Genomic DNA, 24,980 nt, shown 5'->3' with positions numbered 1-24,980 from the left:
GCCTGGGTCACATCGCTGCAGACGTAGCAAGATCTGAAATCGCTGCAACCCTCAAAAACGCTAAGATGCCAGCTAGCAACCTCAGCAAAGATGAGCGTTTTGAATTATATAAATTAAAAAAGAGGAATGATATTGTAGTTATCTCAGCTGACAAAGGCAATGCTACTGTCATCATGGATAAAATAGAATACAACAACAAAATTAAAGAATTACTCGACGATGGTAGTTATACAAAAATAAAAAGAGATCCCACCAACAGCCTCGTCACACAAACCAACAAAATAATTTCTGATTCAACCGCATTAATTGATCAATCTAAACAGTTTTCGTTGAAACCTTCTGCTGCCAGGCCACCAAGATTATACGGCTTACCAAAAATACATAAAGTTGATACACCTCTTCGTCCCATAGTCTCTACTATCAGCTCCCCCACCTACAAACTAGCTCGTTTTTTGTCTGAAATCCTGCGTCCTTTCACTGGAAAGACCACCTCTGCGGTACAAAATTCTACTCACCTGGTATCAACAATCAAGGGTATTTCCCTGTCCCCAGACGACCTGCTTGTCAGTTTTGATGTAGTTTCCTTATTCACCAAGGTTCCTGTACCTGACACCATTGCAATCATTGAAGACTTGGTTCATCAAGGACTAAACACTGAGGTACCCCCCCTGGTGAGACACTGTTTAACCAATACATACTTCACTTGGAATGGAACTTTCTACAAACAAACTGAGGGCACCCCAATGGGCTCCCCCCTTTCTCCAGTTATAGCTAACATTTTCATGGAGAAATTTGAGACTGACGCCATCCAGACTGCCACTCTGCGCCCAACCTTATGGAAGAGGTACGTGGATGACACTTTTGTCATCTGGCCACATGGCCGGCCTGCTCTAGACCAATTCTTCGACCACATCAATTCCATACACCCAGCCATCAGATTTACCATGGAAGTCGAAATAGATGGCAAGATACCTTTTTTGGATGTCCTAATTAAAAAGAGACCTGATGGTTCAATGAGCCACTCTGTCTACAGGAAAGCTACCCATACGGATGCTTATCTGAAACCGGATTCCCACCACCATCCATCACAGAAGAATTCTCTCATCAAGACTCTGTATCATAGAGCCCAATGCATATCCGACCAGGAACACATAAGCAGTGAACTCAAGCACGTACACCAAGCTCTTAGGGCTAATGGTTACTCCGACTATACAATCCGCAAAGCTATCACTCAAACCATGAAGAAGAACCCTCTTGAGGAGCCTTTCAAAACCATCACTTTACCCTACATTGCTGGGATCACAAAAAAGATCTCCAAAATCTTGAATAAACACAAGATCCAGGTCCGTTTCAACACATTACATAAAATCCGTGATCTGGTTCCGTCTGTAAAAGATGTGATTCCGGACATACAATACCCTGGTGTCTACAAACTAAGTTGCCTCTGTGGTAGTAGTTACATTGGAGAAACCAAACGCCATATCTCGGACCGCATTCGTGAACATAAAGCAGACCTTAAACACGGTAGGACCAACACCTCGGCCGTAGCAGATCATTGTTCTAATTCAGTAGGCTCACATGCCATTGACTTTTCCAAGACGGAGGTTCTTTGTAAGCCATCTGGCTTCCATGAGAGATTCGTTCATGAGGCTATCCACATATACAAGCACAGAGACAATTTCAACCGAGAAGATGGATTCTATCTTAGCAATCATTGGAAAGATTTGATAAATCATTTCAGTTCTTGATTGATTGTTCACGCTTACAGTGGCTTTCAGACAGCATACATAAAAACAAATTTCGTCTCCCCCCTCCTCTTTTCAAAAAATAGATGGACTAGTCCTGGGCAAACTGCCAATCGTTGCGCGTGACGCAAACGTTATTTTTTATATATATATAAATAAATATGCCGTTTTCAAAATAAATTTATGCAAACCGACACACCTGATGATGACCGTTTGAGTTATGGTCGAAACGTCGTGAGAATGTTTTATTGTTTTATATATATTTTGTTATTTTGTTGTTTCTCTTCAACGTGACTTTACCGAAAAAACTAAGAATATGAATTACTGCAGTCACGAAAGCTTTAAATCAAAATTTAAAAGCCTCAGCGTTGTGAGTTTTTGTTGCATTTCTAACGCGAATAAAAATGTGTGCCGATCGTGTGTGCGTTGCTCGGGGCAACCCCTGTCAGCAGTGCAAAGTGTAATTATATAAATGCTTATAATACTAATGTGTGCGACGTACCTTGTAGAGTGTGCAGGCGAATAAAAAAGCCCGCACACCTCCGGCGATGGCACGTGAGAGTTCGTTTTTGTAGGGGCAAACCGTGCGAGCGTTGTGCGCATGCGCAGCTGATGACGTTGTCCGGGGCCGAGGTGCTTGGGAAATAAAGAATTAACCGCAAAATTTCGATTTAAAGCTTTCGTGACTGCAATGATTCATCTTCTTTGGTTCTTTCGGTAAAGTCACGTAGAATGAGAATAAAATTATAAATTTATAAAATAAAATAACACAATAATATTCTCACGACGTTTCGGCCACAACACAAGCGGCCTTCATCAGGTGAAGGGGCGAGACTGTCTGGTAGGACAGCGCTGGAGTGAAAGAGCCACGTTCAGATCACGGCCTTTACGCTGTGTGAGAGGAACAAAGCGCCCTCAAATTTCAGCTTTGTTCCTCTCACACAGCTTAAAGGCCGTGATCTGAACGTGGCTCTTTCACTCCAGCGCTGTCCTACCAGACAGTCTCGCCCCTTCACCTGATGAAGGCCGCTTGTGTTGTGGCCGAAACGTCGTGAGAATATTATTGTGTTATTTTATTTTATCAATTTATTATTTTATTCTCATTCTACGTGACTTTACCGAAAGAACCAAAGAAGATGAATTAACCGCAAACCGAAAATAAATAATTAAAGAACATTGCCAATAAACGCGATTTTTACCATTTTGACGGTGAGTGACAGGAAAACGGCATAGCGCTTGCCCTCCACGGGGCTTACAGCGTGCTGCCTGGCAAATTTTATTTCACGTGAACCCAACCGTTTGAGAGCCAAATCCCTCGCAAGCGCGCGTGCGCAGACAAAGCAGACGGACAAAAAATGCATTTTATAGGTAAGAAAAAATAATTGTAAATAAATTGTAAGACAATTCAATGGAGGAATTCACTTTTCATTGACTCCTAACCCTAGCCGTTAACCATAACCTTAACTAGGCTAACAGGTTCATCTTATTCATATTCTTAGTTTTTTCGGTAAAGTCACGGTAAAGTCACGTAGAATGAGAATAAAATAATAAATTGATCAAATAAAATAATACAATAATATTCTCACGACGTTTCGGCCACAACACAAGCGGCCTTCATCAGGTGAAGGGACGAGACTGTCTGGTAGGACAGCGCTGTCCCCCGAAACGTCGTGAGAATATTATTGTGTTATTTTATTTTATCAATTTATTATTTTATTCTCATTCTATGTGACTTTACCAAAAGAACCAAAGAAGATGAATCATTGCAGTCACGAAAGCTTTAAATCGAAATATAGGCTAACAGGGTATATGGATTATTTTGGGAGTCCCTATTCCATTTCCGGGAGCCCCACAACCACTTCCTTGGTATTCACATTCCCGCATGAGGAATCGGCACTCCTAAATTTGTAATTGAGACTCCTGCTTTGGAATTAGTACTTCTTAGGGTTGCAAGTGAGATGCCTCAAATATGCCTTTAAACGCGTCTCAGCGAGATGAGTTGAATCGTATATGGCTCGACTCTGTCAAGTAGAGTCGAAGTGCAAACACCACTTGCTTGTGTGACTTGTGAAACCGGGGCGGAATTTTGCATTGAAGTCAATGATGGGTGTGATTGTTGCCGATTTGAAGCGCACCGTTTGTGAATGCAGTGCGTTTCACTATTTCAGCCCGATGTTCACCAAATATTCAACGGTGCAAACGTATGGGGCAGTTTGTGATGTCAATGCAGTAGTTTGTTACTTGAAAATCCGTGAAGAAATAAAGAATTGCGGTGCAAATCGGTCGTAGAGTTTCGTATTTTTTTACAGGCGCTTGACCTGTTATGTGTGCCCTCTGGTGGACACGTGCAGTACCACAACCATTCAATTCGTGGTTAAGTCTGCTATGTGGTGGACATGTGCAGTACAGGCCAACACAGTAGGCCAGCAGTTGCCGCTGTCAGGCGTCACCCGCGCATTCCCCGCAGTTGTGAGTCGCTGGTGCTGCAGTGTCCTGGCGTTAGTGCCAAGCGCGGTTGGCTGCAATGAAGCCGTGAAAACACCGAACAGTGCCACTGCTGCTGTTACCGCGCCGTGGCACTGCAGTTGTACCATGTAACTGCACTTGCACCATGTGACCACACGGTGGCGTCCACGGTCCGCGGCTCGCGTCGATAGTCGGCGGTGCAGCGCGTTGACGGCTGCGGTCCATGTGTGATCACAGAAGCGAGAGGGACTCCACAGTGACGCGGGGTCGATGCCCGCCGTGTCTCATTACCCCGAACTACCCACCCGACTTCAGCACGCGTCCATCATGGTTAGGTTATTTCGCGAGTGTCCATGTTGGTTCGGTTATTTAGTGAGTGTCCATGTTGGTTCTCCAAGACGGAGGTTCTTTGCAAACCAACCGGCTACCATGAGAGATTCGTTCATGAGGCCATTCACATATACAAGCACAGAGACAATTTCAACCGAGAAGATGGATTCAGGCTCAGTAACCACTGGAAAGATGTTTTAAATCATTTCTGTTCTTAATTAATTGACCTTCAGACCGCAGCTCTTTCGCCAGCATTGCCTCTTAATACCTCTCACACCACGGTTAATGGTATAGTTTTACAACATGGAGTATACTAGGGCCTCGCAGCTGTCTCTCTCCCCCTCCTCTGTTCCGACCATGGACGAACTCGTCCGTCTGAACGGGGCCCGTAGCTATCCGTGGTGCTGAAATTTGAGGCTTAAAGGCCGTGATCTGAACGTGGCTCTTTCACTCCAGCGCTGTCCTACCAGACAGTCTCGCCCCTTCACCTGATGAAGGCCGCTTGTGTTGTGGCCGAAACGTCGTGAGAATATTATTGTGTTATTTTATTTTATAAATTTATTATTTTATTCTCATTCTACGTGACTTTACCGAAAGAACCAAAGAAGATGAATCATTGCAGTCACGAAAGCTTTAAATCGAAATATTTAGCAAGTATCCATGTTGATTAGGTTATTTCGCGAGTGTCCATGTTGGTTAGGTTATTTAGTGAGTATCCATGTTGGTTAGGTTATTTAGCGAGTATCCATGTTGGTTAGGTTATTTAGCGAGTGTCCATGTTAGTTAGGTTATTTAGTTAGTAACGTCGTCTGTGTGCGTTGTTCCTTTTTAAGGGTTATTGACAAATGTGTTGAGTTTGTTGTTGTTCATTGCGTTCATGCGCTGATGCCAACGCAGCTTCACCGCAATAATCGGCAACCTTAGATTTTCCGAAGACTAGCGGTAAGTACCCGGCGTTTCCCGGGTAAAAAAGAAATGTCAAAACTTATCTTAAACAGGTCCCTGCAGGGTGGGCTGGTAGGAACATTGGAATTTTGCGAAATTTTATTTTTACACCCCAACAGCACGAGATTTCACTTCGTTAAAGTATTGAAAGGGGACGGACGGACGGACACATTAATCTATTGCAGGCTGGTACACTCAGTTTACAACTTCGTTCCTACCGGTAAAACCTTACATATACATACACAGATACTAAGGTATTGTGAAAGCCCGGTGGACCGTTTGTCCATTTCTCCACCAACAAAATTATATTAGGCTTGCACAAGTCCAAAAAGTTATATAAAGTGGGGGGTAAATAGTTGATCTAAAAGGTTTCCGAAAATTGTCGACTCCCCCCCCCCCCCCCCTCAAAAATATATAAATAAAGAGGAATCGCACTAAATCGTTAATTAAACCACTTTAAAGTTTAGGGATGGGAAAACGAAATAGCCTATTCCCGGCAATTTTTTTTCGACGCGAACCCCGCGGTCCAAGAGCCCAATCCCCGCAAGCGAGCGTACGCAGACGGACAGACAGACAAAAAATGAGTTTTATAGGTTAGATTATTTTGTTTCCCTTCTACGTGACTTTACCGAAAGAACCAAGAATATAAGTACTCCGGTAATTACGTTTTGAATACATTGTAGTACCGAAAATGACCACCAGAGGGCACGACGTGACAAGAACCAAGAGGCGCTGCACGTGACCTGTGGCGCGTGCTCTGTGGACCGGGTTTCGCTTCCGGTGACCCCCTCCCTCCCGCCCGGTGGCGCCAGGATCAAGGTCCACAGGGAGTCGCGATGCTCCTGCGCTCGGTCGTGGAGACGGTGAGAGCGCGGACAGAATGCGGAGAGAGCGTGGAGAGAGCTCTGAGAGAGTGCGGGACGTGCGGGATGAGAGCAGGGAACAGGGAGGAGAGAGCGGTTGTGAGCGGGGAGAGCGCAGGGTGAGAGCGGGGAGAGAGAGACGAGAGATTGGGGAGAGGGTCATGAGGGAGAGAGGGGACCCTCGGAGTGGGGGCCTCGGATATCGCGAGCCGTGTGGTCCTCGAACCCGCAAACTCCCCCATGGAGTGGTGTGGAGGCGTCGCTCTTCACTGAGGTGCCGAGCCTAACGTCGCTCGCGTCACTGCGGAGTCGCGCCAAGTAGAGGCAGGGGGGAGCTCGGGGAGAGATGGGATAGAGCGGGGAAAACAGGGGAAAAGCGGAGAGAGACGGGTGAGATACAGGGGGTAGCGGAGAGAGACGGGTGAGATACAGGGGGTAGCGGAGAGAGACGGGTGAGATACAGGGGGTAGCGGAGAGAGACAGGGGACAGACGTATGAGATCGGGGAGAGATGGGGAGAGTTGGGGTTCCAGTGACCCCGCAGTGGCCGCCAAAGAGGACAACAAGCAACAGCTGCAGGATCAAATACTGTGGTCCCTCGTTTATCGCGGGGGATACGTTCTAAAAATAACCCGCAATAGACGAAATCCGCGAAGTAATCAGCTTTATTTTTTACAATTATTATACATGTTTTAAGTCCGTAAAACCCATAACCATACACTTTTCTCAGACAGCCATTAACATTTTCTCACATTTCTCTCTTATTTAAAAACTCTCAAAGTTAAAACTTTCGCAGATTTACAAAAATAAGTACAATATTAGTAAATGAATCCAAAGATCAAAACCTGTTTTCAAGCCCAAACATTTTTAACAAATTTAATTTTAATGATCAATCTACGAGGTTTGACACATAAGAAATTATTACCAGTAACTCGCGTAGTTCACAGTTCCTCTGAAGGTGCCTCTTTGTCCTGGCGCCGCTCCGCTGTAACGTCTTTTTCCTCTGAAGGCCTTGGCGCAGGTGTTTTTTCCCGAGTGCAGAACATAGTTATGGGTAGTTGTTGGCGCTGTTTTTTCTTCTGGGCCAGAAGATTCTTATAAACAGACATGCCACCTTCGATTATATTTGAGAACTGTAATGAACGGAACATCAAAGGGTCCCATTCTTGCGCAGCTCTCTGAAGTTCAGTGGCCATTCTCACCATGGTCGCCAAGCGATCAAGTGTTAGTCCATCCTCCTCCTCTTTATCAACACTTGTGTCCTCTTCTTCCTCTTCTCCATCATCCTCACTTGGTGGCTTTGTCATCTTTGCCAGGTCTTCATCAGTCAGCGGTTGTGAGTGGGCATCAATCAGGGCATTAATGTCATCGGGAGTCATCATTAAAGCCATCTCCCCCAAGCTGTTTAGCCAGATTCACAGCTGTATCTACCGCAGAGTGATGGATCTCATCAAAAGAGCATCCGGTGGGGTTGTGCACTGCCTCTGACCACAGTTTTTTTTCCAGCAGACATTTAAAGTTTCAGTTTTCATCTCATGAATGGCCCTCTGAATATTTTGGAGACATGATGCAATGGTGTATTCACGCCAGTAGGCCTTTAGTGAGAAATCTTGATCCGAGTCCATAGCCTCAACAAGATGCTGCAGGGTGTTACGCGTATAGAGCGCTTTGAAAGCGCGGATGATGCCTTGGTCCAAGGGCTGAATCAGCGATGTGGTGTTTGGCGGGAGAAATTCAATTTGCACACCATCATACGACAAATCATCAGCGTGGCCTCCGGCGTTGTCCACGAGCAGAAGCACTTTAAAATCCAGTCCTTTTCCTCTCAAGTAACGCTTGACTTCCGGAATGAAACAATGTTGGAACCAATCCAGATTGAGCACTTTTGTCAGCCAAGCCTTTGCGTTGTGCATCCAGTAAACGGGCAATGCATTCTTATTTTTGTTTTTTTAGGACTCTCGGATTTTTTTACCTATAAATAAGCCCTGGTTTTATCATAAAGCCCGCAGCATTTCCACACATAACCAGAGTCACACGATCTTTTTGGGCTTTAAATCCAGAGGCTTTGGCTTCGTCCTGCATTATAAAGGTGCGAGAGGGCATTCGTTTCCAAAATAAGCCTGTCTCATCCATATTAAAAACTTGTTCAGGCTTATATCCCCCTTCCTCGATGATAACTTTACATTTGTTCACGTATGCCTCTGCTCCAGCGGTATTTGCAGAGGCGGCCTCTCCATGCAGAGAAACACTTTTAAGTCCAAAGCGTTGCTGGAATTTGTCAAACCAGCCCTTGCTGGCATTAAATGGGCTTGGTTCTGCGTGAAAAGCACTCTTTGATGGCCCGTGCTCCGCATCATCTTGCTCCTCGCTGTCAGCAAAGGTTTCATAACATTTTTTAGATTTTGTGTGGATGATGTTGGTGTCCAGCGGAATGTTCTTTTTCCTGCTGTCACTGATCCACAGAGCTAAAGCAGACTCCATCCTTACGATGGTCTTGTTGCGGACAGTTACAACCCTTTTTGCATCCCTGTTAAAACTTATTGCTGCTGTTGTCCTTATGTTATTTTCCTCCTTCTTTATGTAACGAACCGAAGATTCATTTATTCCATAATGGTGCCCTACAGCCGTGTAACTTCTACCTTTCTTTAGCATGTCCAGAAGTCCAACTTTTTCTGCGATGGTTAGCATCTTCCTCTGCCTTTTGGGTGCGACCGTAGGTGCCTTTTTCCTTGCAGTTCGTTTCATCGACATTATGGGTTTTTTCGGGTAGAAAACTTGCAAACATACAGCACTTCAGAGTCACACTGCTAGCGATTGAACATTTATGTAAATCTGGCTAGCCGAACACATTCTGTACTCCCTTAGCTAATCAGGACGCAGAACACATGTGCGGTTCTCCCTTAGCCAATCAGGACGCCGAACACAATGCGCGTTCATACTGTACGCAGGAAAAAAAAGCATGCAAAATTACACTAAAAAAAATCCGCGAAACAGCGAGGCCGCGAAAGGTGAACCGCGTTATAGTGAGGGACAACTGTACTGCCCCGCGCCTTCAGCTCCACTCTTGATATTCAACGCTAAATCATGTGTAAAGGGCCCTTGCCTATAAAGTTCTGGCAGTTCAGTATTGATTCAAGCAGGCCTGACTCTCCTGATGAGACACTTTGTTCCGAAATCGGTCCACAGTTCGCCAGTGTAGAACCGATTCTGCCGAAAATTTGTACTTGCTCACCCGCCCCTACTGGACATCTGTGAAAAAGAGACTAATAGCTCATCGAATTCCTCCAGGATAAATCATCAGATTCATAAATGTCACAGAAGGCACTGTGGCCAATGGGATGTTTAAATAATATACTCTTATTTCGCATATGCAGACCGATTGTGAGAGGGAGGCATAGTGTACACATCTTTTTTGCCCTTTACATTTTACTTTTCTGTTGTGTGTGAATGTGTGGTGTGGTTTCCATCAATGACTGCACGTGTCAAGAGGTGTCACGCTTACGGGGCTTCGTTCTGCCAAGTGTTAGCATTCCCAGCAAAGCCACTAATAGCCTCGTCTAATGTTATTTTATGGGAAACCCATGTTGATGCCTTCTTGTCTTCTCTCAAGAATGAGATTTAGAGCATCGTATATTATTTATTTAGTGCCTTAATCCAAGACGCTTTACAATTATTATACAAAAATATACATAAGATAATAGTGATGAAAGTAAAGAGTGGGGATATTTAAACTACTGGTGCAGTTATGGTGAAAAGACAGGAGGGAGTCGTTAAGGAGGGGTTGGGGTAAGCAGTAGGGTGGACAAGGGAGAAGAGATGGGGGTTGTTTTCAGGGAGGAATGAAAGCAGGCTAGTGAAGATGATTATTTTATGTGCAGTGGGAGTTCGTTCCAGTGATGTTTATCAAGAAGGGACGGAAAAGGAATGAAAGCGTGACAGGGTGCAGGGTAAGGGAGGCATAGAGAGGGACAGCAGAGATTTGGAACGTGGAGGAGCTGTGGGGGATAATGTGTGACTCCTGCCGTGGCTCGCTTTTGGCAGTTGCCCTGGCGCAATATGGTTCACTCACCCAGGATAATGGCGCCTGGGGGCCTGTGGGCCAGTGGCCTGGTGCGGCCCCTTGCACCGGGCCGGATGCAAGGCCGCTTCATGGCCCACCAGAGCTCGCTGTCCCGTCTACCGGTGCCACCACTCGTGGACACGTTGACTCGCTATGCAGACGTGGTGGCTCCGCTCGCCGGAGAAGACTCTACACAGATGGAACATACCCGTCGCTTGCTGCGGGAGTTTGCGCAGCCAGGAGGAGTGGGAGAGGTGCTGCAGGCTGGGCTGGAGCGTCGTGCTCGTGAGCGCGAAAACTGGGTGAGGCGCTGCAGGGGAGGACCGCTGCTCGGTGGGAACCCACTGTAGGAAATTTGGGTGGTGAGACAAAAATTAAAACATTCCCGCTCTATGAGCATTGAGACGGTCCCATCTCCTTTTAACAGCTCTGGGCCCGTGGTGGAAATTGCACAGTCCTGTGGAAGAAATGAGGCTACCAACAGGACAACCTCTGTTGACTTCCCCACGAATTAGTAACAATTTTACCGACCTGAGAGGGTAGATGGGCCAAGTCAACCCCTAATAAAGATTTGAACTTGCAGCCGCTCGCTCTACCTCTGAACCACCTGACCAGATAAATGAGTGACGTGATAAGACATCTAAAATACTTTGTATTAATAGATATAACTTGAAGGTTAAGGCTTGGGGTAATGTATGCGTTAAGGACAGTATAAAGGAGCTCTTGAGTGTTCAGAAGGTAACCGGTATTGTCTTTGTTCTCGTTTTGCATAAAGCCTTTCGCGAATTGGCTTTTTCACAGTGTTACCTCCTGCTTCATGGTTTTCTAGTTTCCCAATATTCTACTTTTACTTTAAGGTGTACCATGTGGTAAAAAATATATATATGGAATTTTGACACGGAGCTTCATACACAATCATAAGACTTCCAAATGTAGAGATCTACAGCTTTCTGTGATGCCTGTTGAGTGTGTGCACGTGGCTTGTATGGCTACAGCTCTCGGACTGGTGGCTGCTGACGGCCTATCTGGAATACCGTCTGCCTGTCGTGGTGCATTCGAGTCCGGGGGTGGTGCTGCCCCATCAGCCCTATCGCGATGCACATGGACAGCTCTGGTGTGGCCGCGTTCTTGAACACTGCAGAGTTATGAACACATTTATGCTTATTTTCCGAAGAAGGCCTCGCTGAGTCTCAATACTTTTTTAGGAGAGTCCTGGCAGGTTTTCAGAGTCAGGGACGATGTTGCTGCTATGTTTAATGCCAATAGAGTAATGTTTGCAGCATTGGGATGCTTGGCCAACACCGGTTACATTGTACGGGATGTGTTTTTAGATACGGGAGGAAATCCACAGAGAACAGCTAGAGAACATACAAATTCCATAGGAATTGAACCCAAAGAATTCTCGCTGTAAGGCTCAAGTGTTACCGCTGTTGCCACCCTGCCGCCCAAATTGGTTGTGCAATGTGCACTGTCAAACCGATAGACCCGAGGATTCCAACCAGTGGTTTGTGGGCCACTGGTGGTCGACAAGGCCGTGGAAAGTTGCAGATAGGGTGGTGCAGATTTGATGGCAAGGTGTCACATTGGTAATACTTCTGGCTCACAGCAAGAAGGTCCTGAGTTAAATTCTTGACATTGGTGCCATTCTGTGTGGAGTTTGTATATTCTCCCCCTGTTCTACTTGGGTTTTCTCTGGTTTCTCCACTTTCTTTCCATCGCTAAAAACATACAATACAACTGATATTGGCCAAACATCCTAATGATGCAAATTACTTGCAAATTACTCAATTGGGATTGCACTTAGCACCAACTTGCCCCTCTTGCAATAAATTGGCAGGACCCTCGAGAAAAAGAGTTGACTCGGTGAGGCTTTCCTAAGTAGCCAAGCATAATAAATAATGAACACATGCGATTCAGTTCACAAAACACCATAATTTCACTGCATGGTGGTCCGCACTTTTTTTTAGGGTTGACAGCGGTCCCCAGATCCAGGAAGGATGGGAACCCTTGCTCTAGACCCCCATCTCAGTTTGACAGACATCACCATCATGTTCTCCATGACGAGGTGCACGTCTCTCTGGCAGGTTTGCTGCGCAGCTGATTGCCGGGGTGCTCGACTACAAGGCAATGGTTGACAAGTACGTGGCACCATCCCCTGCTATGAGCTAAATATATAAAAAGTATTTTTGCTCATACTGCCAGGCTTGCCACATGTGAAAACTAAGCTATTTAAAAAATAATGCTAAGTTGTGTGACTACATGGTTTAACATGAAATACAGTGATGTTTTTCTCTTAAAGAAAACTTATTCAGGAGGAGATATCTGTATGTAATCTCTAGCACATTCTTACTTTTTCACTAAATTTGCATCCTCCAGCATAAACCTAAACTGGTTCAAGGTAAACTGTACCTGGGACCTTTTGATCTGTATGTTATGAGCTTGTGATACAGGTTAAGCCTGGCAGACTTGATCATTCACACACATGTTCGCACATGTAAGCACATGTTCAAGCAGGCTTTGTGTTGACAGTTATGCGAGTGCTTAAAATGTAGACATGAGCCTTTCCAGTCGATGAACTAATTTGGAAGAAAAAAACCCGATGTGCAATTATCCCATTTAGTATCATCAAGTTCACCACCTGGAATAAGCAAGTGTTGTACTTCATGAACGTGAGCGCGCCTGACCAGTCACACTCTAATCGCTTGTGCATTTCTATCGCCCAGCGAGTCTCTGCCAGTGGAGCACCTGGGAGGTCGCCCGCTCTGCATGGACCAATACTATCGGCTCTTCTCATCGTGCCGCGTGCCGGGCCTCCCGCGTGACTCGGTGCGCAACGTTGCGCGTGACGCCTATCCGCCGAAACACATTACCGTGGCCAGCAATGCTCACGTGAGTGTTTATGCCAGCGGTGCCGACCTGTGCTTTGTGCACTGCTAATAGAACCTCTGCAAGACCCTGGAAAGTACTCCGTGGAACTCTTGCAGATACCATTTTATCACAAAACACTGCATGTTTAACTGCAAGGCGATCAGCGACTCATTTTTGGAGTTTACAGTCGTATGTATTTTACGTCAGTCCCTTCATTTAGTTCTGTAAAGCATTTTTCATTGCAAGCTTTGCACGAATTGTGCTATATAAATAAAGTTTGATTGATTTATTGACTATTTCGTTTTTTGTCCTTCCCCTGCGCCTCCATTTAGTATGGTTGACATTCAACATACATACAGAGAGATTGGGAACCCCTAGTCTGCACTAACTGGTCATTCACATGTTAGAACCTGAAACCTTTAAGTCACAATATATCTATCTTGATACTTGATTTGAAGCTTTCGTGACTGCAGGAATTACTCTTTGGTTCTTTCGGTAAAGTCACGTAGAAAGAAAATAAATTAAATAATAGAATACGACGTTTCGATTGCAGCACAAGCAATTGTCATGAGGTAGAAAACAAACCTAGTGAACTTAGGAATACAATGCAATACAACACAGAGAGTCGGCTAACATAACAGTCAACACCCTACCTGGTTGATTACGTTCTTCCAAAGATTGCTAAATTTTAGAGAGAGACAAAACCATAGACACACAAGCAGAGGGAGACAACACAGAGACACACAGAAAGAGACACACAACATAGACGCACAGAGACCCAACGCCTCTGTGTCGAGGCCTTAAATAGAGAGAGGGGGGGGGGCAGAGAGAGAGAGAGGTGGGGGTGCTGGAGCAGAGAAATTAGCATGTCAATGAGAGAGCTGTGTGTAAATCCACCACGCAGCGGCGGGGTAGAGAAAGACCCAGCAAGCTTGGTAAATTTTAGAGAGAGTTGTTTGGAAATCCACCCCTCAGCGGCAGGGGGAGAGAAAGAGCGATTGGACCTATGAGAGCCTGGTTTTCTCTCTCTCTGCATGTCTCTGTTTGTCAAATTTCACACTTAACTTCTAATTTAGCAATCTATGGAGAATGCAATCAACCAGGCTATGCATTAACTGTGTGTTAACCGACTCTCTGTGTTGCATTGCATTACATTTCCAACAATTTGCTAAGTTTGTTTTCTCAAACTGCCTATTTCTCTCTCTAAAATTTACCAGGCTCTCATAGGTCCATTCGCTCTTTCTCTCCCCCTGCCACTGTGGGGGGATTTTCACACAACTCTCTCTAAAATTTACCATTCTTGTTGGGTCTTTCTCTACCCCACCGCCGCGTGGTGGATTTCCACACAGCTCTCTCATTGACATGCTAATTTCTCTGCTCCAGCAGACCCACCTCTCTCTCTGCCCCCCCCCCTCTCTCTCTATTTAAGGCCACGACATAGAGGCATTGGGTCTATGTTGTGTGTCTCTCTCTGTGTGTCTCTGTGTTGTCTTTCTCTGCTTGTGTGTCTGTCTGTGTGTCTCCGTGTCTGTGTTTTGTCTCTCTCAAATTTAGCAATCTTTGGAAGAACGTAATCAACCAGGTAAGGTGCTGACTGTTGTGTTAGCCGACTCTCTGTTGTATTGCATTGTATTTCTAAGTTCACTAGGTTTGTTTTCTACCTGATGAAGATTGCTTGTGTTGCAATCGAAACGTCGTATTCTATTATTTAATTTATTTTCTTTCTACGTGACTTAACCGAAAGAACCAAAGAGTAATCTCTCTTCATGTTATGTTTAATGGCCATAGTTCTTGCATAAGTACGGTAGTGGAAGGGTCTTGCTTGGCTCAGCGTTGTCAGGAGCAGGGATGTTTGTGCTCGCCTACTACACCTCCGATCAGTACGGTTGGTTACGTACGGTGTGATAGAAGTCCAACATATGGCAGAGATATGGAAGACGAGTCCCTGTGGCCAGAATATTTTTCCAAATATTGGGCAATGCCGCTTGCGTTTTAGAGGACTTCCACTGCAACACTAAAATTAATTCACATTCCATCTTACTAATGTCTGTGGGTTTGTGTGGCTTTTCCTTTGCAGTTTTACCACATGGAAGTGTATGGAGCCGATGGCAAAGTGCTGGATGTGGAAAATCTGTATGAACAGCTGAAGAACATTCGTACCCACTCCCTGGGCCTTGCCCCTGGGGTCGTGGGGCTGCTCACTGCCCAAGACCGGGACAGCTGGGCCAAGATCTACCAAGTGCTCACTGCAGGTGCCGTTAACCTTGGGAAGCCACACTCCTTGCCAACAAACTAAAAGTGATTTCCCGCTCAAGTGAGCATGGAGGCAAGACTCATTTCCTTTTTATAGCCCTCAGCCATAAATGGAAATTCCACCTTCCTATGGGGGGGGGCGAGTGTTTTAACACTACAACCACTATTACAATTGAGCTTCTGCCTTGAGTGTTCCCTAAAACGCCTGCGTCAGTGACGCACAACACTGGACGAGGGACGCTCGCTCGTATCCATGCACCTGTGACTGTGCTGGGGGACGTGCGCAGACGAGAAGCACCGGGGCAGCGTGGACGTGGTAGAACGCAGTGCATTCGCCTTGTGCCTGGACGGGCCCGGCCAGCGCCCCGAGTGGGACATGAGCCTCGCTGCGGCACAGATGTTGCATGGAGGCGGCAGCGCGCTGCACAGTGCCAACCGCTGGTTTGACAAGACCTTGCAGGTGTGCATGCATGACACTTGACCTGTGCACACTTGTACACATGCATTATTATTATGCTTCTGAGGATTTTGTGTGGACAATGGAGCAACTATATATTCTTGAATTTCGATTTAAAGCTTTCGTGACTGCAAGGATTCATCTTCTTTGGTTCTTTCAGTAAAGTCACTTAGAATGAGAATAAAATAATAAATTAATAAAATAAAATAACACAATAAAATTCTCACGACGTTTTGGCCACAACACAAGTAGCCTTCATCAGGTGAAGGGACGAGACTATCTGGAGGACAGCACTGGAGCGAACACAGCCAAGCTCAGACCGCGACCTTGAAGCTGTGTGAGAAGAAACAGAGCGCCTTGACAAAGGAATTAGCATAAAAATTAGCATTTAATTGTTAAAGTCAAAGCCTACACATCCACAGAGGCACCTAGTACAAATCAAACAGGAGAATTTAGCATTGAAATAGCTGAGTGATTAGCTTGTGACTGGTCACAGAAATGGCTATGTTAAAGTCAAAGCCTACATATCCACAGAGGCACCTAGTATAAATCAAACAGGAGAATTTAGCATTGAAATAACTGAGGGATTAGCTTGTGACTGGTCATAGAAATAGCTATGTTAAAGTCAAAGCCTACACATCTACAGAGGCACCTAGTACATGGATGCCAAAGGGGCTGCAACCAATATATTCAATATATTCTTCAATAAGCTGCTGAGCTATTAACAGTAACTGGGTATACACAACACTATATAATGAATACCATATAGTAAACCAATAAAAAACTAAAATATAAACTACCTCAATGTTATCAATAAACTCTATATATTCTCCAATCAGCTAAGCTAACAACAATAAGTCGTTATATATCACAATGCTCTATGGCGAAAAAACAATAGCCACAACAGCAGATCATTCTTTCTCACCTGATAACGGACGCTTGTGTTGCGACCGAAACGTCGTGTTCTTTTATTATTATTTTATACATGACTTTGCCGAAAGAACCAGAGAGTATGGATTCCTGTAGTCACGAAAGCTTCAAATTAAGATTGAGTCAATGATCCACAATCCAAACAAGATGAGAAATTGTCCGTAAAATCGTATATGTTTTAATCTTAAATGTATCCCTTGCTCTCTCTAATAACGCTTACTTTGACAGTCTAGATAAAAAGAGGTCAAATGTGGATCAATGGTTTTTGCGTGTGACTGGGCCTGCTGGCATGGGCTGACCGACCAATGCGTCCCTGTCAATTCAGTTCATAGTTGGAGATGGCGGCACATGCGGCCTCATATATGAGCACGCGCCGGCCGAGGGCCCGCCCATCGTCGCGCTCGTCGACCATGTGGTGGCCTACTGGTGCGTACACCTTGCTGCCTGCCAGCACGATTCACCCTGATGCATGCAGCGGTGGACGCTGCGGATCGCACCATGGTGGGGAGATATTATTTCCCACACCTGGTATGCAGGTCATGGGTTCGATCCCAACCCTGATGATGCCTGTATATTTGGAGTTTGCATATTCTCCCTGTGGTCATTTGGATTTTTCTCTGAGTCCTCCGGGTTTTCCCCTTCATGTTTAAGAACATGCTTTTAGATTATTTTGCTGCTATAAACTTCCACGTGATAAGCCACTTTGTTGAGCTATAATTTGTGGCTAGGTCGCTTCTGAAAAAGAGCTAATAAGTCAGTGGGCTTTACCTGCTAAAATAAAATAGTTATTTTAAAATAGGTATCCGGGAGGTTGGTGCCCGTGTTGAGCGAGTGTGTGCGTGTCTGTGTGCACATGGTCTCTGGTGTCCGGCAGCGAGAAATCCAGGCAGCAAACGGCACCCACAACCTCGCAGGGAGCCCCGGTGCACGGAGCGGAGCCACGGCACCTACAGTTCTCCCTGAGCCCTGAGCTACTCGCGCTTGCAGCTGAGGCCAAAGTCGGCCTGGACCAGTGAGCCTCTCACAGTCCCACTTTGGGTGACAATGCACTAAAAACCAAGAGCATCACTGTATGAGCTGTTCATGAACTTTAGTCCTTATGTGATACGAAGGTTAGAATGACTCCAATCACTTGAAAAGCACGTGCACGGTTTAGATATTGTGAAGATTTTGGAGATCAATATCTGTTAATGGGACGACAGGGTGGCGCAGTTGTGCCTCGCAGCAAGAAGCGCTTGGGTTCGGTCCCCAACTCGTTCGCCTTTCTGTGTGAAGTTTGTTCTCCTGTTCTTTATGAGTTTTTCTCCTGGTTCTCCAGTTTCTTCAGTTTCTTCCCATAGCTAAACCCACACAATGTAACCGGTATTGGCAAAAACATGCCAATGCTGATATATTCCCTGCAAATTATTCAATTGGGATTGCACACAGGAGCATTATCGCCCATTACTGCGAATACTTGGCAGGACCCTCCTAAAGAAGAGTTGATACTCAATGAGGGTCTCCTAGGTAAGAGAATGCTTTCATCCCTCGTGCGGTGCCAGGAAGTGTGCATTAAAATGTGTGCGTGCTTTATGTATGCAGGCTGGTTGCAAACTTGGAAGTAGAGTGCTTTGTGTTCAAGAATTTTGGCAAAGGCTTCCCAAAGTCACAGAAACTCAGCCCGGATGCTTTCATACAAATAGGGCTGCAGCTTGCTTACTACAGGTACGTGACAACTACAGGTATGACACTTCTATAGGTGTGCGACACCACTACAGGTGTGACACAAATGCCTGCCTGCACTTCATTGCCAGTGTGTAAAATTGCACGTGTCACACCAACCCAGTCTTGAAAGCAATTCCACATCGTGGTGTGGTGGTGGCGTGTGGTTTGTAGTGGAGCAGAGTACAGCGGCATGTTGAGGTGCTGTTGTGTGGCTGTGGTGCAGGTTGTATGCACAGCCCTGTGCCACCTATGAGAGTGCCTCGCTGCGGATGTTTCGCCTGGGACGCACGGAAACGATCCGTTCGACCTCACGCCACTCGCTCGCCTTCTCACGAGCCATGGGAGACCCCAACTGTGACGTATGTGTGTCTGTGTGTCATACGGGGGCGGTAGTGTAGTTCGATTCCTGCTCTAGGGCAACTCCAGTCATGAATATCCGAACAGGTCAAGGGCCTCCCTTAGGTCGCGTCAGCCTTAAATGGGTACCTGGTGCGATGTGTAAACATTTGCATAGGGGGGACACAAAGGCGACCGGGCATGTTGCTGACCACCCACCCTCTCCTGTAACCTTACCGGCCTTTACAGGTGCTCGCGAATGGCATTTGCCCCAAGAGTTTGTAAAGGCTATATGGGGGAACTTTCTTTGTTTAGCATGTGTGTGTGTTACCAACTACTTAAATGATTATATTATGACATGTAGCTGATTCTTCTTGGTTCTTTCGGTAAAGTCACGTAGAATGAGAATAAAATAATAAAATAAAATGAGACAATAAAATTCTCACGACGTTTCGGCCACAACACAAGTGGCCTTCTTCAGGTGAAGAGACAGGTCTGTACGGAAGACAGAGCTCGAATGGACGCCGTCATATATGGACCGCGTCTATTAAGCTGTGTGGGCGGAGTTAAAACATGAGCCTGTACATTACCAGCATCACCTCCGGAGAGGAGGAGGGAGGGGATGGGAACAAAGGCAGAGAAGAATGCAAAGAACGCGTCTATCAAGCTGTGTGGGCGGAGTCAGAACAGGAGCCCGAATGTTATCAGCATCAACTCCGGAGAGGAGGAGGGAGGGGGGGCTGGGAACACAGGCAGAGAGGGATAAAGAAAATGGGCAAGTACAACCGCCAAGGTGCGCTGTTGTGTCCTGAGCAGCTTCATGACTATGCTATAAACTGGACTACTATACAATACAATATTATATCTTCCAATCTAAACTACATGGTATAACATCATATCATAGACAAATTCCACCTTTGAATTATGCAATGCGTTGCTTTACACTACCCTATACTTTAGATAATAAACTATTTGACTTGTGATATTACACTGTCTTATTCTATGAACCCAACTATATACCACACTGCTGTATATTCACTATGCAATTACGATGCTATATTTTGCCTTATGAGTTATGTTAAATATTACAATGTTATACTATTAATTATTATACTACATGTTATAAACCATACCATTGACCGTGGTGTGAGAAGTATTAAGAGGCAGTGTCAGCGAAAGGGCTGTGGTCTGAAAGTCACCGTAAAATACAATCAATTAAGAACCGAAGTGGTTTAAAACATCTTTCCAAGGGGATCCTTCTTCATGATTCATGATTCCTCGACCACATCAATTCCATACACTCAGCCATCAGATTTACCATGGAGGTCGAAAAAGAAGGCAAGCTACCCTTTTTGGATGTCTTAATTAAAAGGAGAGTAGTCCAGTTTATAGCATAGTCATGAAGCTACTCAGGACACAACAGCGCACCTTGGCGGTTGTACTTGCCCATTTTCTTTATCCCTATCTGCCTGTGTTTCCAGCCCCCCCTCCCTCCTCCTCTCCGGAGTTGATGCTGATTACATTCGGGCTCCTGTTCTGACTCCGCCCACACAGCTTGATAGACGCGTTCTTTGCATTCCTCTCTGCCTTTGTTCCCACCCCCTCCCTCCTCTCCGTAGGTGATGCTGGTAACGTACAGGCTCATGTTTTACTGGTAGGAACGAAGTTGTAAACTGAGTGTACCAGCCTGCAATAGATTAATGTGTCCGTCCGTCCGTCCCCTTTCAATACTTTAACGAAGTGAAATCTCGTGCTGTTGGGGTGTAAAAATAAAATTGCGCAAAATTCCAATGTTCCTACCAGCCCACCCTGCAGGGACCTGTTAACTCCGACCACACAGCTTAATAGACGCGGTCCATACATGACAGCGTCCATTTGAGCTCTCTCTTCCGTACAGACCTGTCTCTTCACCTGAAGAAGGCCACTTGTGTTGTGGCCAAAACGTCGTGAGAATTTTATTGTCTTATTTTATTTTATTATTTTATTCTCATTCTACGTGACTTTACCGAAAGAACCAAGAAGATGAAACCTTGCAGTCACGAAAGCTTTAAATCGAAATGTAGCTGCTTCTGGACTAAATAGTTTATTTGGTTCTACTCATAAATGAAAAGCGCACTGTCCACTACTGTATGACTGGTTACCTCCACTGGCAGTCGTGTTTCATTTTGTTTTCCAAACTACCTTGAAAAAAATACCACATTTCATTTACTACCCTAATAGCAAAGCCCTGTTACTCAAGACATGTCCTAAGAATCTTATACCATGTTTTAATAAAAAATAATCTTGATTGGTTTTACTTAATTTTGATACCGTATTTTTCCTTGAAAGTGAAACTTTCTGAGTGTCAATTGGCTTTCACCTGATTTTCTAAATGAAGAACTGTGTTCCTGTGTCACCCAGAGGCAGACCAAAGTACAGCTCATGAAAAAAGCAATCCAGGCTCACCGTGAATACACAACCCGGGTGAGCCCCCCAGCACTTGGTGACACCTGTATTGGACAAAAGTTGCATTAATTGCTTGTTTTGTTGACGCTGGCAATAAAGATAACTATACATTACCCCTGAACTAGAGTGAATGTGTGATCAATGAGCGTGCGTATTTAAGGCTATTACAGGGCAAGGCGTGGACCGGCATCTGCTGGGGCTGAAGCTGCAGGCACTGGAGGAAGGGGTCCCACTGCCCGAGATTTACTCGGACCCTACCTACCAGGCAGCCATGCATTACCGCCTCTCCACGAGCCAGGCAGGCCTCCCTCTGTGCATTTGTGCCCAGTGCATTTCATCCAAATACATTATTCGTTCCGGTTGCTCGGCGGTATAGGAGGGTTTTTCAGGGTTAACTCAGTCCATCCTTCCAGGGTCAATAAAATGAGTACCAAATTTTGATTTAAAGCTTTCGTGACTGCAGTAATTCATATTCTTAGTTCTTTTGGTAAAGTCACGTTGAAGGGAAACAATAAAATAATAAAATATATATAACAATAAAAATTCTCACGACGTTTCGACCATAACAAACGGTTGTCATCACACTTGATGACGACCGTTTGATGACGACCGTTTGTGTTATGGTCGAAACGTCGTGAGAATTTTTATTGTTTTATATATATATTTTATTATTTTATTGTTTCCCTTCAACGTGACTTCACCGAAAGAACTAAGAATAAAAATGAGTACCACTTTGTGGGGAAGTCAACAGTGGTTGTCATATAGATAGACTTACTGCTGCCATATGAATTTGGAATTTCTACCACTCAGGACTGTAAACAGATAAGCACCAATGCATCAATCTTCATTTGAGCAGCACATTCATTTGTTTTATTCATGCGTTGTTGTGGAGCATAACGAGTTAAAAGCATTTATAAGCAGCACTGATTCGGACTCCATAGTTTAGATTCATCTTGACATCTAGCAGCATTTGTTTAATAAGCTGGACTCTGCCAATGAGAACCAGAAGGTCTGTCGAAACCTGTTCAGTGTTTGCTTGCTTCAACAAAGCTGCTGCATAATATAGGTCTGGAAAGCCAATAGGCCGATGGACCAAAAATATTGTTGAATATATGTGGTTTATATTCTTAGTTCTTTCGGTAAAGTCACGTTGAAGGGAAACAATAAAATAAGAATATGAATTACTGCAGTCACGAAAGCTTTAAATGAAAATGTATATGTGGTTTGTATATGCATTTGATTAGGATCCGTTGTGTAAACATTGTGTTGGTGTGGTGCACGTTATTGCAGGTTCCGGCCAGGACAGATTGCGTCATGTGCTTTGGGCCAGTGGTTGAGGACGGCTATGGTGTTTGCTACAACCCCATGGAGAACCACATCAACCTGGCAGTGTCTGCCTTCCGTTCCTGCCCAGACACCTCTGCAGCCCGTCTGGCCCAGGCTCTGCATCAAGCCCTACTGGATATGCAAGAGCTGGCACTAAACAGCCCAGTCTCTAAGCTTTGAGCGAATACTCTAAGATTTAAACTGTGCATCTCTGCAAGTGTGAGTGTTGCCTTAGCATGGAGATGGAAAACGTTTGTTGTTAGTGGTGATGAAAACCATCCACAACCATTTTAAAACATTGTTCAATTTATAAGGAAATCCGTTTTCAGCCTGTGGAATTGTGTGCCGGTTAAAATCAATGCAAGCCATCGACTCATCTTCGTCAGATACTGTTTACAGCGGTAGTGCAATCTGAACTACCAATCGCTGCCTTGGCCACAGTGGCCCCACCAGCATAGCCACCACCACTCATCCTAGTGGAAGCTGTGCGGTGGCCACATTCGTACCGAGTAATTAGCCTGCTGCTGCGTCGTATGTCACTGACATCTGAACACCACTACAGATTTAGATATTGGACATTCATCATTGCCAGCCATTCTTAATGGAGTATAACACTCACGGGTCACATGGTTGTTTTAAATGATTGGTCGTGTCTGTGGAATTGCAATCAATTCTAAGGAAAAAACGATTTCGAATTTATGCGAACTAAATAATTACTATCTTGATTTGAAGCTTTCGTGACTGCAGGAATCCATACTCTTTGGTTCTTTCGATAAAGTCACGTAGGTAGAAAAAATAATAGATCACGACGTTTCGATCGCCACACAAGACGATTGCTTGTGTGGCGATCCAAACGTCGTGATCTATCGCCACACAAGACGATTGCTTGTGTGGCGATCCAAACGTCGTGATCTATTATTTTTTCTACCTACGTGACTTTATCGAAAGAAGCAAATAGTATACATAATTACTGACATTGATTTGTGTAAAATGTACCTTTTTGAGTATTTAATTTGGAGCTATCGTTTGCTATTGGAACATGTTATGTCTGATTGTATTTAGTAACTTGGCTTTGAAGTTTGAAAATAAAACTGCCTGCATTGGTCGTTAAGCGTGGCTTTAATGTACAACGCTTTCTCATTATTTGTTTTGGCCCATTAGACCAACCGTACAACAAGCGGCAGAATACAAATGAGGAGTCCATTGATTCATTCTCAGCATGACTTAACAGCAAGAGAAGATGTTTTTCAAAAATGTTGAGAAAAAGGCAAGTTCAAGACAGTCTCTTATCTCGTATTGTCCGATAAACCATTGAGCACAAATTACAGGGTTGCAAAGTTGAACTCAAATTAGTAAAACAAGTCACGTACAATGGGTTGGCTGAACAAAACGTAATAGTTATATATTTTTACACGGTTAGCACAGCCCTAAAACAAATGCGCCTTAGAAATGTAAATTAGTAATAATTGTCAAGCGGCTGATAACAAACGGAACTTTCCGAAGAGCTTGGGGAAATGGACGAAGGGAGGACGTCCCAGTGTCGCATTGCAGGGCAAGACGCAGACTTGAATTGTGACCGAGCAGGTATGTTGTGAGCTGCAGTGTGGTAGGTGAACAATTGGATGAGACGAAAGTCTGGAAGACCGAGTCCTCAATACAGGAGGAATCAAAGAGTGAAACTCATGGAAACGGTAACTATCGTAAGAGCGATAAAAGAGTGATAAACACTCAACTGTTTTATTTTACCAGGTAATATTTATTGGATGTGCCAATATCGCCCGCAATAAAGTAGGCATCAGTGCACATTTCAACGGTTACGTGAACGGTACGGGGCATGGAGCAACAGGAACACAAATGAAAAGTAAAGCGTTTTAGATGTTATGGGACGGCAAGTCTGAGTAGGCGTGTCTTGCACAGATCACGGAATTGAGAGACACTCGGCGAGTTTCGGTTGTCCGGTGGCAGGTAGCGAGCGTGGGTTTCCAGATGGTAGGGGCTGGACTCGAGGAGACTCGGTCCCCCCGGCGTCGGGAGGTACGGAGGTAAGGCCCACAGAGCGATGTAGCTCGTTTTCAGAAGCGGCTTATGTGGAAATAAATAGAAGACTAATACTTTAAACGCACGTTGATTCTAAATGTGGAGGGAGACCCGGAGAATATTCAACTCGGCCATGGGGACAACATGCCAACTCAAAACATTCAGGCGTCAGGGTCGGGCTCGAACCCACAACCTCCTGTATACCACGCGAGGTAG

The 24,980-nt window shown here is 45.0% G+C and overlaps 1 protein-coding gene across 2 annotated transcripts; it reads left to right on the top strand.

Moving 5' to 3' along the window:
• Positions 1 to 6,236: 6,236 nt before the first annotated feature.
• On the top strand, positions 6,237 to 23,832 carry LOC116944801 (carnitine O-acetyltransferase-like). Of its 2 annotated transcripts, none has more exons than XM_032958529.2 (14): positions 6,237 to 6,349; positions 10,390 to 10,710; positions 11,404 to 11,522; positions 12,493 to 12,546; positions 13,132 to 13,297; positions 15,354 to 15,528; positions 15,817 to 15,989; positions 17,242 to 17,342; positions 17,791 to 17,928; positions 18,498 to 18,620; positions 18,844 to 18,979; positions 21,357 to 21,419; positions 21,562 to 21,699; positions 22,692 to 23,832. In XM_032958529.2, the coding sequence occupies exons 1-14, from the start codon at positions 6,323 to 6,325 to the stop codon at positions 22,905 to 22,907; spliced, it is 1,950 nt and encodes a 649-aa protein (XP_032814420.2). In that variant the 5' UTR covers positions 6,237 to 6,322; the 3' UTR covers positions 22,908 to 23,832. The 2 variants fall into 2 exon arrangements, with proteins under 2 accessions (XP_032814420.2, XP_032814421.2); XM_032958530.2 differs by having other exon boundaries at positions 6,258 to 6,349; positions 10,568 to 10,710.
• Positions 23,833 to 24,980: the final 1,148 nt, after the last annotated feature.

The sequence above is a fragment of the Petromyzon marinus genome, chromosome 22 (assembly GCF_048934315.1).
Source record: "Petromyzon marinus isolate PM22_M1 ecotype Great Lakes invasive population chromosome 22, UKy_Petmar_22M1.pri1.0, whole genome shotgun sequence".
Classification (NCBI taxonomy): Eukaryota; Metazoa; Chordata; class Hyperoartia; order Petromyzontiformes; family Petromyzontidae; genus Petromyzon; species Petromyzon marinus.
The sequence above is the reverse complement of the archived record's forward strand: the minus strand, read 5'-3'. Positions and strand labels throughout refer to the sequence as shown.